The 15473-nt window shown below is 44.0% G+C and overlaps 1 protein-coding gene across 2 annotated transcripts in view; it reads left to right on the top strand.

The window, feature by feature from the left end:
* The window catches only part of ABCC4 (ATP binding cassette subfamily C member 4 (PEL blood group)), a 267510-nt gene that overhangs the window by 166245 nt on the left and 85792 nt on the right, over positions 1-15473 (top strand). For both annotated transcript variants that reach the window (XM_086709433.1, XM_086709438.1), the window contains one exon: positions 8293-8372. In XM_086709433.1, coding sequence (XP_086565559.1) covers positions 8293-8372 — 80 coding nt within the window. The remainder of the gene's footprint in view (positions 1-8292; positions 8373-15473) is intronic.

Here is a 15473-nt window from a genome sequence, read left to right on the forward strand (position 1 = left end):
AATTACGCTTGTAAAGGTGACAAGGTTATCACGCAGGTTCTTGAGACAGAAGGAACTTTCCAGATTCTTCCTTGTTACTCAGTGATCCGTGGGCCAGCAGCACCAGCATCACCCGGGAGCTATTAGAAACACAGGATGTCAGGCAGCACCCGTAGCTCTTGAGAATCTACATTTTGACCAGGTCTGTGGGAGATTCGTGTACAGATTAAAGTTTGGGAAGCATTGTTCTGATGAGTGTTGGGCTGTTTCTGATCTGATGCCACTCAGAGACTCATCCGCTCTCAACGTCCTGGTGAGTTTGCTGACGTGTTCATAGCTCAAAGAAGACAAGAGCATCAGTATGATCCCTCATGACCAAAACGCACCTCTGATTGTGTCCCTTGATTGACATGCAGGAAGAGGCCACTGAGTGGGTTCCAGGTCTCACCATCTTGTCTTTAGTGTGAGCTGCTTTCCTGACCTTTATTTTATACATTTGTGTATGTTTTTGTGTAAGAGTCCGTCTTTAAAAAAGAAAAAAGGTTGGAAAGTCACTGGGTTTATGGCATTTTATTAGCAAATCCCGTTTGGGCACCCGCCGGGCACTTGACATTTTGTTATATAGGTCGTGTGTGAAATGTGGTTTCTGTTTACAGAGGGTGTATAGCCTAGCTGTGAATGTAGGACTAATATACTTGAAAAACAGACCGCTGAATGGATTTATGAGATATTCCGAGAATATCCCCAGACTCTAGAGGGAATCTGGAAGCAAGCTGGAATAGTCTCTCATCAAATAAAGTGTCAGAAAAACTGTGCCTTAGACCGTGAAAATTGCTTATGTCTTTGCTGAGGGCGTATTGAGTGCTATTTCAGGCCCTGCTCGGTTGCGGGGTCGCCACAGTCCTCATCGCTAAAAGCAAGAGTGGAGGTCAGAGGCAGGCTCTGTACAGCAGCAAAATGTATTGGCTGAAAGCTCTGTAATCTAGAACCATGGGGTGCGGAGGGTGCAGGAGTGTGTCTCAGGTAACCTCAAGCAGCCCCAGAAGACAGCGCCGTGTTTAGAAACCGTCAAACCATCGACGTTCAGAATGTTCATTCTGGGTTGATTCTGGGTTGTCAAGAAAAGAGTATTTTATGCTCTGTATCTTTTGTTTGCAAAGACAGAAAATCTGTAGTTCACGTGAAAGAGGTTCTGCTAAAATGATTACAATAAATAAAGCGTTTGTTACCTAAAAGGGTAATTAGGAATTTGAACATTAAACTTTACAAAATCTATCATTTCCCTAATTTTAGTAAGCAAATCTCTCATTGGACCTATGGTGACAGTTCTAGTCAGGGCGCTTGGGATGACAGGGACGGGGTCCACCCAAATTCAAAAGTGTGATTGCAAGGAAGCAGGCATCCCACGGAGCCGAAGCAGGGCCCACTTTCCCAGGAGCTGGGCCCTTTGTCTTGGGGCTCCTGCATGTACCCAGGTTCCTCGGCTTGGGTGAGGAGTCTGTCCCACTTTCCTGCTTCTCTCTCTGGCCTCGAGGTTCTCAGCTAGTCAGTGGCTCAGTCACCCCATGCCCTTTGGGTCTGTTAACTGTGGCGAGGCCTGTGGCGGGTTCCTGAGAGGGTGGCCCAGGTCTCCTGAGCCTGTCCGATAAAGATGGAGGAGGTCGAGTGACCGGCACATGTCTAGGAGCTGCGTTTGTCAGCAAGGGTTTCATGGAGGAGAAAGGGCTGAGAAATTTGGACGGATGGGACTGAGCAAGGAGGGAGGGCCTTCTTAGCGGGTGAGTGGGAGAGAGGGAAGGCCCCCATGAGAGCAAGAATGCAGCTGGGTGTGATGGAGGGGAGGCCAGGAGGGTTCCTCTCTTCTGTCCCTTCTTGCATCACTGTTCCTCAAAGCTTTGACAGATTGGATTTGCCAGATAAAAAAATTGAGGATCTCCATCGGACTATTTTAAATGCAAAGTTAGGTCCTGCTGGTAATTTAGGTGAGGTAGAGATAAGTCAAAATGACTTAAAAGTTTTCACTCTGGTGTTTGGGCAGAAGTCTAAGGCAAATTTGGAAACGTTGGACGTGGGGATTTGTGGGCCAACCTCAAAGGCTTCTGTTCAGTTTAGATGTGTCGAATTTAAGATGTTTTGTAGGACACCCAAGTGCCCCAAGGAAGCCCTGGAAGATCAGGAGTGGAGATAAGATTTGATATGCATAAGCAAACAGGAAGTCATTAGAAGGAAAGTGAGTAGAGTTTAGGAAGAGAACCAGGAAAAGAGAAAGGTGGTCCATGGCTGTGTCCTTAGAAAAAAGTAGACTTTGTCATGTCTCCTTTTTCTGATGTGTGGAAATCCCAGGATGGCTTGGCAGGAACACCTGCCCCTTATGAAATATCACTGTGTCACCCTGAGCAAGGCTGGACCGTGGGTCCTCCTCTCTGTCACAAGGAGCTTCATCTGTAGGGATTTGAACGTCTCTGTTAGCTTCAAAACCCTTTCTTCAAAGGCCGCCCCTGTCTGTGTGTCCAGATGATGGAAGGGAGCCTGTTTAGGGGCAGCTTGGGGAAGGGTGGGGTGTCTGGAGCTGAGTGAGGTTGGCTTCCGCCTCCTCTGCCACCTCCTTCTTCCAGGCACCTCTGTGCAATCTCAGACTCTTGACAAGACGTGGTTTGGAAATTACTAGCCCTGGTGACCTTGCGCGCCTCCTAAAAGCTGTAAAATCCCCTGTTGATAACTCGGACAACACCCTGCCACATCACAATTGAGAGGGCACCTTCACAAGCGCAGTCTCGTTTATCCTGTGGTGCAGTGGAGGCAAGTATTCTCATCTCCTGTTCACAGATGAGGGGTCGTGTGTAAGCGGGCACTGCAGGACTTGCTTAAAGACCGGTGGCTACCGGGTGTCAGAGGACAAGCACTTTGAGTGTTTCCCGCTGACGGTTTCTTGATTCCTGCTGCGCTTCAGGCCATTCCTGCAGCAGCCGCCGTGTCGACGACCTGTTCTGACACCAGAGGTGATGGAAACATTGAGTTCCCAAACTTCCTTAGTTCCCACTCCTGTTCTTGTGCTGTCTCGGCTGCACTGGTTTGTGCAGAATGATGCAGAAAGTCCATGCTTGTCCTGCTCCCTCATGCCGCACACAAGTTTTCAGCCCGGGGACCGTCTCTGGGCTCCACCGAACGCTCGTCTCCACCCCATCGCGATGCGTTGTACCTGCCAGGTACGGGTCCGTTCTCTCTGCCCTTTTGGAGAGACCGTGGCCTCTCTTGGCCACAGGCTGCTTGCAGGCGCTAGCTCCCCCTTCTCACCGGCCAGTGGTTCTGCTTGTCCTCCCCACCCTGCCCTCTGCACTCCACCACACTCATAAGCCGGCCCAGACCCAGCGCTCCTCGTTTCTGACTCCGCAGGGCTATTCAACCAGTGGCCGATTTTTATCCAAATAATTAGGTTCTAGAGTTTTCCATGAAGCTACACATGAGCACTGGAAAGAAGTTCCAAATATCCAAGAGCTCCTCATGAAACACATCTACTTTCACCCTTTAGGTCAGGTGTGGCATGGCCTGATGGGGCCTTCTGTGCCAATGTTCATGACCATTTCGGTGCCAAAGAATACAGATCAGAAGAAAGGAACTACTGAGGCACCTGGGTGGCTCAGTTGGTTAACCATCCTGACTCCTGGTTTTGGCTCAGGTCACGATCTCGCAGTTTGTGGGTTTGAGCCCCACATCGAGCTCTTTGCTGTTAGTTCAGAACCTGCTTCAGATCTTCTGTCTCCCTCTCTCTCAGCCCCTCCTTCACACAATCTCTGTCTCTCTCAAAAATAAACAAACATTAAAAAAAAAAAAAAAAAAAGAGGGAACTACTGACATACTGTGTAGCATGGATGGACCCAGAAATGTTGGGCTCAGTAAAAGAATTCAGACACAAGAGACAACATACTGTATGATTCCATTTGTATGAAATGTCCCAAAAAGGCAAATTTATAGAGAAAGAAAGAAGATTAGTTGTTGCTTGAGGCTAGGAGTGGGAACAGGAAGTCATTGTAAATGGCATGAGGGATCTTACTAGGGGAACAAAAATGTTTTCAAGCTAATCTTTGGCGATGGTTGTATTTCTCAGTAACATTACTTAAATTCATTGAATTGTATTCCTGAAACGGGTGAATATTATATGATGTAAAATACATACCTCAATAAATTTCAATATTTTATGATACCTAACCACGCCTTCTTTTTTTGTTTAAAAAAAAGAAGTGCCTGTGTGGTTCAGTCATGTAAGCATCCAACTTCAGCTCGGGTCATGATCTCACAGTTCATGGTTCTGTGGTGACAGCTCGGAGCCTGGAGCCTGCTTCAGACTCTGTGTCTCCCTCCCTCTTGCCCTGCCCTCCTTCCGCTCATGCTGTTTGTCTCTCAAAAATAAATATTAAAAAAAAATTAAAAAGAACACATGAAAAGAATAGGGCCCACATTAGACCTGGGAGCTTCGAAGTTTCACATTATAGTTTGGTTATAAGGAGGCTGAGGTATCCTGGGTATGACAGAGATGTCAGAACTCCACTGACTAATAGGTGGTTGACTCCACTTCAGACTGTAGAGTCCATTCTTAAAATAAGATCGCTAAAAATTTGTATTTGGACAAGTTTGATGACCTCTTTCCTGAGCTCCTGTCTTATGGACAGAACAGTTAGGAGGACCCTGGTTGGTTCTCTGGTGGTGTGGACTTCAAGGGAGGTCTCTGCCCACCCTGCCCTTTGTTCCCAGCCTTTCTCTCCCCTCCCCAACTTACTTCCTTACACAAGTCATACATAGTTACTGTAGAAAAAGAGCACTGATAAAAAAATTTAAATTGCACATAATACATTAAACACTTGTTTCAGACTTACTGTTCAAATTCCTATGTCTCACTGGCTGAATAACCCACATTGAACATATTCGATGCATTTTTTTATTCACTCCTGGAAATGGAATTTCTAGGTCATAAGGGATCCATTCTTTAAAGAAAAAAATTTTTTTAATGTTTATTTTATTTTTTGAGAGAGAGAGAGTGCAAGCACGGGAGGGGCAGAGACAGAGGGAGACACAGATTTTGAAGTAGGCTCCATCCAGGCTCTGAGCTGTCAGCACAGAGCCTCACGTTGGGCTTGAACCCACAAACCGTGAGATCATGACCTGAGCCGAAGTCAGATGTCTCACCGACAGAGCCACCCAGGCAAGGGATGCACTCTTAAAGTTGTTCATACATACTGCCCAGTTGTTCCCCCGAATTTACCTGTGCAATGCGGATTTTCATTATATGTGAGTCTAAAATGTGATCTGGCCACCAGAATGGACTGTGCTTGTTGGCCTCGAGATAGGTTATTTATCCTGTGCAGAGTAGGGAAGATGGTGTTGTGAGTCTGCCCCAAGGTAATCAAATGATGCCTGAGCTATTGATTTTAATCACGGGCACAAGGCATTCACTGAGACCGGCCATCTGAGTCTGGGCAGGACACGATGGCCAAGATGGGACACTGTGCTGTATGAGGGCTAATTGAGGCACCAGGGACTCACTCTGGAAAGGATATGAGTAACTTTCTTCGAGCATTTGAAGGGCTGTCATGTCAAGAGAAATTAGATTCATTCCATGTGGTTCTAAGAGCAGAATAAGCAGAGGGTTACATGTTCTAGGAAAAGGCAAGATTCGGTTTAATGTAAGAAAGCCCTGCCTAACAGAACAGAATCTGAAAATGGATTGGGCTCCCCTTCCTTATCATGAATCCCCCTTCCCTCTACATCCCTGGAGATGTTCCAGCAGGCCAGATGCCATTTGGATGCAGAGGCATGGCATGTGTGTGAAGGGAATTCATCATGCGGATTTGATCTGGGGACCTTTGAGAAAAGTTTAGAACTATGAGGCCATGAACTTGAAATCACAGCTCTGACTGTAACAGTCTATGGCAGGGCCAGATGAAATAGTCTGCAAACACCATTCGTCCCATTAATTGTTTCTTGGAGCAAGGAAGTAATTTATTGACTCTTCTAATCTCACATTTTCTGGACTCTGCCTCCTGGTGAATGAGAGTTTAGGGTTTTGACAGTCTTTGACATCTAGTTCAGTTCACTTATTGTAGTAGCTGTGTTGGGAGAGTTGGTTTTTCTCAGTTGTTTGTGTTCTCCTTGTATTTTATGCTGTGCGCCAATCTGGTTCCCTCAGACCCTAAGACTCCTGCTTCTGGTAGAAGGTAAAGGGGATGATTTTCACATATCATTCATCTCTGTTGCTTTTTCATCTTAAAAACAACAACAACAACAACTTGAGTATTGGTTTCAGTATTTAAAAAAAAAATTTTTTTTTTTAACGTTTATTTTTGAGACAGAGACAGAGCATGAACAGGGGAGGGGCAGAGAGAGAGGGAGACAAAGAATCCAAAACAGGCTCCAGGGTCTGAGCCATCAGCACAGAGCCCGACGCGGGGCTCGAACTCACGGACCTCGAGATCGTGACCTGAGCCGAAGCCGGACGCTCAACCGACTGAGCCACCCAGGCGCCCCATTGGTTTCAGTATTTTTTAAGCTAAACCATACTTTTGCAGTGTTCTGAGTCCTGACTATGTTGAAAAGCGGTACTTTTCCTTTGAAGAAATGACCAGTGTTTTAAACTGTGTCTTTTAGCGTTTTTAGATGCATGTTTTTCTTATCTTGGTATTGATACTTTGGGAAGTTAAAAAGTAGGTAGTCCACAAAATCTGTAAGAATATGTGGGAAACTGCCTGTCTAATTTTAATGCTTCTAAAGCACAACTGGTCAAACAATCACTTAACCTTTGGCCCCTCAAAGTGTAGTCTGGAGAGCAGCAGCAAGGGCGTTCCCCCACCCCGCCAAGTGAGCTAGAAACGCAGAATCTTCAGCTCCAGCCTGAAGCTACTGAATGTGCATTTTAACAGGTTGACCTGACAGTGCCCGGTTGTCAGACTTTCTCAGGAGACTAGCTGCAGATCCTGTGGGTAACAGCAATTCTCTTACCTTGGTGTTTGGTTTTGAGCACCTGATAATGTACCTGGCATTGCGACTAGGTTCTTTCACGTGCCTGAGCCCATTTAATCCTCAGAATCACTCTCTCAAGGAGGTATTATTAGAGGCTCAGAAAAGCTGTCACCCAGCCTACCAAAAGTGTCACTATAAGAAGCTGTTTTCTGGAGTCTGTATTTCCTACACCTGAGTCAGGAAAATGGAGGCCTGGGAGTGTCACGGTGGCCTAGTGAAGCCTTCAGTCGTTCCAGCTCTTTGCTTGAGTGACCCTGGGCTTCCCTGCTTCCTGGCAGTGGAGGCTCGGCTGCCAGCCTCTGGCCCTTCAGCGTCCAGTTGTAGCTTAGTATGAAGGGCCCGGAGGAAGTCACTTCTGACACATCTCCCCTGCAGGCTGGCTTCCTGAAGCCTCCAGTACAAAAGAAGTTCAGGGACCTAGACAAACGCATTTCTCAGGAATTGCTTACACCAAAATAGGCTGTGTGTGTGTGTGTGTGTGTGTGTGTGTGTGTAGCTTCCATTTCCTTAAAATCTTCTCATTTAAAAGACTAGATATTTATTGAAAGTTTGTTCTCACATTCCAGTTCTCAAGCCTTTAGGATGTCCTGTTCTCATGGATTCTGAGAAGGGATATACAATGAGTAATAAGAAACCACCTTTAAGCATTAAGTACTATTTCTTCTTTCCTGCCTACGTTCCTCTGGTTGTGTTGGAAATCTAAGAATGAGTCCGTGTCACACTTGGTGTACCGCAGAAAAAAGCGACTTATAATCCTAGTAGAAAACTCACAACTGGGGAATGGCAGGATTCCAACATTTGCCAACATGTGAGATGCCGTGAACCATCCTGGGGGGGGGAAAGAGAGGTTATAATTACATCTGTTTAAAAAATACCACTTAGCAAAATTCTGATTACTAAAGCAAAATTAGTATAACAATTGGGGGCCAGTTTATGTATTTTGCAATTGTTTATTTACCAACTCAGCCCCCGAATGGGCATCCTAGATGGCATCTAAAAGGAGGGAATGTTCTAAAATCCACCCAACCCTTCCCTGTACCGCTGTAACGTTTTTTTCACCTCCATTTTATCAAAAGTCGGCCAAATTTCAACTCCCTGCCCACTGCCGTTGGTGGTATTTTTGTTTCTCTTTGGGTATCATCCTGTCTTCTTTTTCTTCACCGCTGACATCGGCTTATTTCGTATGAACGCGTGATACATTAAATACATATACGTTTCAAATGTTTTGACTTGTCTGTGAATCGTTTCTCTTAAAGGGCCGGCCTGGGGAAGTGAGTAATGTCTCGCGTCCTGTTGTTGTAGGAGGGATTTTGAACCGCTTCTCCAAAGACATCGGGCACATGGACGACTTGCTGCCCCTGACGTTTCTGGACTTCATTCAGGTAATGCTGGCAGTGACACCAAGTTCTCGCATGGGAACTGCAGTTCCTGTTCTTTCCAGTCCTTTCCTTGGGGGCCGTGGGTGGGCCCTTCGGCCTGACGAAGTCGCGTTATCTTCGTAAAGGCCGTGGTGGTAAGAGGAAGGTGTGGTCTGATTCGGAGGCCAAGTTCACATGAGTAATACCCCGGGTGTAGGAGCGGCTACAGAGTCATGTCAAGGTGGGTTCGAAGCAGCTACAAGCTTGGTAAGCGGCTCTCCGTCTGCCTTCCAGGCATCTGGCATGGATCTCACTCGACCGTGAACACATTTCATAATATAGAAACAGTCACCTCGCACGGAAAGATAGCCTAGATTAACTAAATTATGCATTGTGTTACCACAAAGGACAAATATTTACTGCACCGTTTTTGGGGGATAAAACCAGGTGTGGTTACTGACAAAGAAGAGATTAGTAATAATAAGGTGAAAATAATACTTCGTTAGCAAGGACAATAGAGAGCAGTTATTGTAGATACAAAGCCTTTAAAGGCAAGTACATTTAAGCCAATAATTTGAGTACAGGATCAGAGTCATCTCAGAAAATGTTTCTTGTTTTTCTAGGCAGCTTTTCTTTCACACGCTGATTGTGCTAAGTCTTAAGGTGTGTATGTATATGTGTGTGTTTTAAACCCAGCAATCCTGCAAATACCTTCTCTACAGCATTTGTTTTGTCTGTGAACTTGAGGTTCTGAAGAAGTATGTTGGGTCATCTCATGCCTCATCTGCTTGCTCAGTATTGCTGCACACATGGGATGCTTTTCCTGCTGTTTAATTCTGTCTACTTTTCAGTGATTCAGGCCAGGGGACTTTCTTCTTCATTTCCAAGGGTTTTGTTTTTTGTTTTTTGTTGTTTTTTTTTTTTAAATGAAGTGCATTTATCAACAACTGCATGCACATTTTCTAAAATCGCTGCTGCTGTTGCTAATATTTCATGACCTTGTGTTTCACTCTCCTCAGTGGTCTAATCATGAACTCATTGTAAGGCCAGGAAGTAGAAATGCTACCACTGAGGTCTGCAACTATCGCTTCATCCTGATGGTTCCTCCTCCCCCCGACTGTCGCCCCTTCCCCACACTTTTTTTTCAATGCCCAGATATGCTTCCAGTCAAAACTTAGGGATTTTTCTGGAGCCATTGTTATAAAAGGAGCCAGAATTACTTAATTTGGAAAATTAGCTATGTCATAAAAATCAGTAATAGGCCCGAAATGACCACAGGCATTTCTGTGAGTCACAGGGCAAATGGAGCAATGAATATCTGCCTGCAAACAGTGTAGCCAACAAGGAAAGACGTGCGCTGTTACTGGCGTGAAGAAAGGAGACTCCGAGGCAGAGTACTTTTACTGCGAAGATCTCTGATTTTTCCTTCCCTCTTCTGCAAGCTTATTGTATAGATGTGCCCTGCTGGGTTTTGCTGTGTAATTTATCCCCAAGAAGCAATCTTTCACTAAAACAGAGTCACATTTTGACAGAGATTGTTTATTGCTTTGAGAAGATCTGGGGAAAGATTCTGTTTCTTTGCAAGTGCAAGTTAGGCAGAGGCCGAGTTTGTAAAGGTGGGCTGTCCCACTGCGTGCTCAGCACATAGTTGGTCCTCATAATTAGAGTCACCCCACCTCTTTCTGAATGATGTATGGAGACACAGGGATCGATGCCACCTGAGTTCATTATAAAACATTCTGAGCAGCCTCAGGAAATTCTAATCTCGTTGTACTTCTCTTTAACCAGAGAGACAAGGGCCTTTTTATTATCTGCTCACTTAATCTTGGTGAGACTTATCCTGGTGGAATACCAGTAGTCCCGATTAGCTGATTTCTTGACTCTAATAGCAGAGGTAAATCTCGATGTTATTGTCTCCAAGAAAGGAGTTTTGTCTAAAGGATAACTCAGTTATCAATTATGATAAAGATCTATTGTCACTTGTTTTGTTTGCAGGTGTCTTTAATAAGGCTTCCCATAATCCCTTCAGGAAGAAATATTTTCTCCTTTTAAAAATAGTATTAGCTAAATATAAAAGCTCTGATCCCTGCCATTGTTGTTGATTCTTTGAGGGACATTTCCCAACATTCGTTGTTTAAATGGTTGTCAGGAGGAATCAAGGGAAACTTCATAAACAATGCAGTAACTGGTTCATCTTACTTTGTGTGCAGAGGCCTTTCTCCAAAGGATTTGCATGCGATGAGCAGACTTTTGACTGAGGTATCACTAGGATCATTTTGAAGTATTTGGGCCCTTTGCTATATTAGCAAGCGAAGATTTTTTTTTTTTTATTAAAGCCACAAAAATGAATTTAACCTGCCCTCAAATAAAGGCCAACAAAAATCAAAATGTAAATTGATTACTTTTTTTTTTTTTTTTAAGTTGGTTAGGACTCCGTAAGGATAAAAACAACCCAGTGGTGTTCTGAGACTCTTAATGGAATCATGTAAAGTTAAAATAAACACTATTAGGGTAAGCACATAGAATGAAAACTAATTTTCCAAATCAAATACATTATATTCAATTCATTTTCCCCAATCAACCAAATGTTTAAAACCTGTTAGTTATAACAGCAATCTTCTGGAAATTAATTAGAAGCCTATTAGCTCTGCTAGCTGAGCCGAATGAAGAGGGTTGCTTGTTACATTTCTAAATAGGCTCCTGAATTAAAGCAAAGCAAGGTCAAAATGACAATCAGTTTGACTCACCTCGTGGCGTTGCTTAAGTAGTTTATCTGGTTTTTGTTTGGCCTTTCTCAGGTGGGTGAGAGGTTTTTAAAGGAAATTTTACCTACGTTGACTCAGTCCTCTGAGAAATTTAAAAGTTTTAAGTATTAGGGAAAACATACAGGTTATCACGAATATTACCTGTGTGAACAAGCGGCACCTTCCCAATTGCATGGGAATCTAAAAGGGAAACAACTTTCAGACCTCTTTAGAAACTCTTCTAAAGAGTGTCGTTAGCCTCTTTCGGAACTGAGATACTAGAAGGTTGCCTTGTTGCCTTTGTTTCTGATGTCAGTAGCAGAATCAGCTCCTGGCATCAGGAAGCCCGCCCCGTTTTAATGTCTCACATCTGGTTCCTTGGGTAAAAATGTTCTGACTCTGGCAGCCCCGGGGAAGCTCACAGAAGCTCACAGATCCTGAGTCTTTCCGAATGTAACAGGTGAGTTTAATTGAAACGGTTGAGTTTTAAAAGGACTGGGAATTTCCTTGTCAAGAAGTTCCCCTTGGTATTATCTTGCAGGAGATGTGGGCCTTCCCAGTCTGCATATCCTCTACATCAGGTATTCCCGAGCCAGAAAGAACTTGGCAGGATTTACATAGTAACGAATAGAACGCAAACTGAAATCTAAAACTGAGATACCTTCCTGAATAGGGAGTTAAGCTTTCCACTTATCAGAATATTCAGATTAAGACTGTCTTGTGCAGTGTGTGTGTGTGTGTGTGTGTGTGTGTGTGTGTGTGTGTTTCCCCCTTACTAAAGATACGTATATGATCATGCATTTTTTGGAGAGTTAAAATCAAATCGATATAGACATAATGGGATTACAGTTATCCATGTGAGCTTTTTAATCCATATTACGCATGTTTGATTGCTTTTTCTGTAAGACAATGATAGTTTTGTTGGTTTTGTAAGCAAGAGTTCAGAAATGTGAACCATTGGGTTAGAACTTCATTGTTTTTCCAGTGGAGTCTGATGCAGAGAAACTGGGGAGAGACGGGAGAACAGAACCTTCCATTTGAGCCGTGGTGGCTAGAGTCAGTAATACTCTGTAGAAGCAGGTCAGAAATCAGGGGCAGATTTTATTACCCCTGAGATAAGACAATTCTGTTTAAAACCTGAGTACATTTGCTGACCAGGTAGAGCTTATTTTCCTAACTTTGTACCTTGGACTTCAACAAAAGATTTATATTTGTGTAAATATTTGTAGGGTTTTGTTTGTTTTTTTATTTTTTGTTTTATTTTGTTTGGATAGTTAGCTGTTCCTAACCCAGCTCATGGGAGACTGTGACACCTTGGATTTTGAAATTGTATGTCATTTCCTGTTGTCCTGTGTTAGAGTGGGGCTCCTGTGTGGGATTTGGGAGCCCGAACTGACCTGGGCACGGAACGGTAGTGAATGAAGAAAGTTCGATTGTCGACCTTCTATTTTGGAAGGCTGGGCCAGAAGTGAGGGAAATTTCTGAGTACATTGTAGGAAATAAATGATTCCTACGATCCAAAAAAACAGCAGTCTGCAGGTTACCTCAGGGTTGCCCTGGGCTTATCAGATAAGTTAGCCAATGGCTGGCAGGGCACATCTGGCTTACCAGTGTTGTTCAGACACGTTTTGTTTATTTGCTTTCATGAAAATTGTAACAGCTTTGAGTATTAACGATATTTTTAAAACCAAGTAATCTATCAAGCCAGATATAGTTCTTCACATGTTAAAACTAAATGTCTTTACAAAAATAGGGATCAAATACAAATAGTGTCAAGATCTTCATCTAGACCTCAAACATGACAAATCAATGATGAATAAGACTTTTGGCCTTCAAAACGTGATGTATTTGGGTAAACAAAAGCATAGAGTTAGTGATTAAAATGTCCATTTTTGAGTGTTTGGCTGACTTCCTAATGCCATAGCACAAATACCAGCAGCATAAATCTAGTCTTTAATTTTCTTTCTTTCTTCTTTCTTTCTTTCTTTCTTTCTTTTTATTAGAGAATGCAAACTGGAGGCAGGGCAGAGGGATGGAATGAGAGAGAGAGAGAGGGAGAGAGGGAGAGAATCTTAAGCAGACTCCACACTCAGCACAGAGCCTGATGTAGGGCTCAGTCCCATGACCTTGGGATCATGACTTGAGCTGAAATCAAGAGTTGGATGCTCAACTGACTGAGCCACCCAGGTGCCCCTAGTCTTTAATTTTCTTAAAACAATGATTAATTAATAAAGGTACCAAGAAAATATGTAATATTTTTAATATTCTAATAACATTTAAGTTTTAATTAATGACAAATTAATTTTTAATGATTTTGAATACACAGGTGTAATATTTGTGCACATCTGTTGTTTTGTGAACATATGTGCAACTAGATACGTAATGGAGAATTTTCTCATTCCTGTAACATGTCTTCCTTTTTGTTTTCTCCACCCCATCTTTTATTGAGCTCCTACCATGTGCTGACAAAGATGGAATCTGTGTCTGCCTTCATTTGGCCAGCACTTCCCATGTTCAACATGCCATGCACCTGCTGGGCTTGGTTGTGGAGCTGAATGACATTTAATTCCTGTCCTCCAGGGTCACCTGAGTGGCTTAGTTAAACGTCCAACTTCAGCTCAGGTCATGACCTCATGGTTCGTGAGTTCGAACCCCACATCATGCTCTCTGCTGTGAACATGGAGCCCACTTCAGATCCTCTGTCCCCCTCTCCCTTTGCCCTCCCCCCCCCCGCTTGCTCACTCTTGCTCTCTCTCAAAAATAAAACTTCAAAAAAAAAAAAAAAAACCCGTTTAATTCCTGTCTTCCATGAGGCACATTCTCTTGGGAGAGACTGAAGGTCAGCAGTTACAACGCTGTGTGACCTTATAAAAGGAGGGAGACTGTGTAGGAGAGAGGATAAAGCTCTAGCGTGAGACCAGTCTGATTTCCAGTCCTTGTCTGCAATTTTCAGTTCACTTATCTTAGGAAGAGTTCTGGGACATCCAGGTGGGGGCATCCTGCAGGTAGTTGGGGGTGTGAGCCTGGTGTTTAAGACCTGGCATGAGCATAGAGCCTGTGTATTCTTCTCTGAGCAGGTCATTGATGGGGGGGGGGGGGGTGGATAAGATTGCCCAGAGAGAGTGAAGCATTTTTAGGGGCCAAGACCAGAACCTTATGGAAACCTTAATACTTAAAGAGAAAGGCAGAGAAGAGAAGGCAGACAGACGAGACACAGAATGAACAGTGAGGGAGAAAGGAGGAAAATTGGTGCTGGAAAGCCAAAAGAAGACCGGTGTGTTCAGTGCAAAGGAGGAGGTGAGGAAGCAGAAAGCAGTCAGTTGGATTTGACGCTTAGGAGTCCAAGGAGCAGCTGGAGAAGGTTCAGGATAGAAGGAGGCCAGATTGCAAAGGCTGTAAGTCAGAGGAGAGGAAGTTGACATAAGAGCAAGCTGCTTTTGAAGGAGTTTGCTCAGTGTTGCTAGGTTGTTTGGGTTTTATGGCTTATGTGGGTGCTTTGGGGGGTAGTGTATCTCTTCATCCCAACATCCCCCCCCCCATCCCACTGATAACCAGGTGTTAGAGTCGAGGTCTTGAGATACAGAGGCGAGTAGGCGTGAGGCCCTGCCCTCATGGCTCTCCTCCAGCCCTCCCCAACCCCCACCCCCAGGAGAGGGAGCTGTCCAAAAATTCATCCTTGGCTGAGTTTGGAATGCTAATTTTGCCGAGTGCCTTAGAGGAAGTCCCGGGAAGCAAGCTGTTAGGTCCAGGAGCTCACCTGAGCTTTCAGGAAGTGACCCTCCATCAGAGAGGAAGAGGCTCCTGTGGGTGGTGGAGCAGGAAATGCTTCTGGAAGTGAGTGCCCATGTGGGACCTGAGCCTGAGCCCAGGAAGAGATAGGAGCTGGAAGGCAGTTGCTTAGCTTTGTTTGAAAGGATAAAGTTAGTGCCAAGGGTGTTCGACTCCTTTCTGACAGTTCTGTTCATCCTTGGTATATTTGATAAGCCTTGAGAGATACTTAATCATTTTAATAACTTCTATTACTTTAAAGTGTTTATTCTGTATCCTTTTCCTCAGCTAGTTCCTTCTCACTCCCTTAAATGAGATCTTAATTTAACATTTCGTAGTTATAAAAAAGACCCATCTTTGATTATTTGTTTTCTTCTGTCTTTGCCTCATGAATATGCCTCATGAATACTGTGATACATAGATTAACCTGCCCGTGGTCTTCTGAGATAAGCAGATACCTTTGTTCTTTGCTTTCAGATGCCAGTGTATTTGCTTATTTCAGAACTTCATGTATTTTCTTCTCTGAACCAGAGACTCTAATATGTCATAGAAGGGTAAGACCCTTCAAGGGATAACTGGATTTCATTTTCCTCTAAGATGGGCCATGCCCAAC

This window comes from Puma concolor, chromosome A1 (genome assembly GCF_028749965.1).
Source record: "Puma concolor isolate L17-30 chromosome A1, mPumCon1.1.hap2, whole genome shotgun sequence".
NCBI lineage: Eukaryota > Metazoa > Chordata > Mammalia > Carnivora > Felidae > Puma > Puma concolor.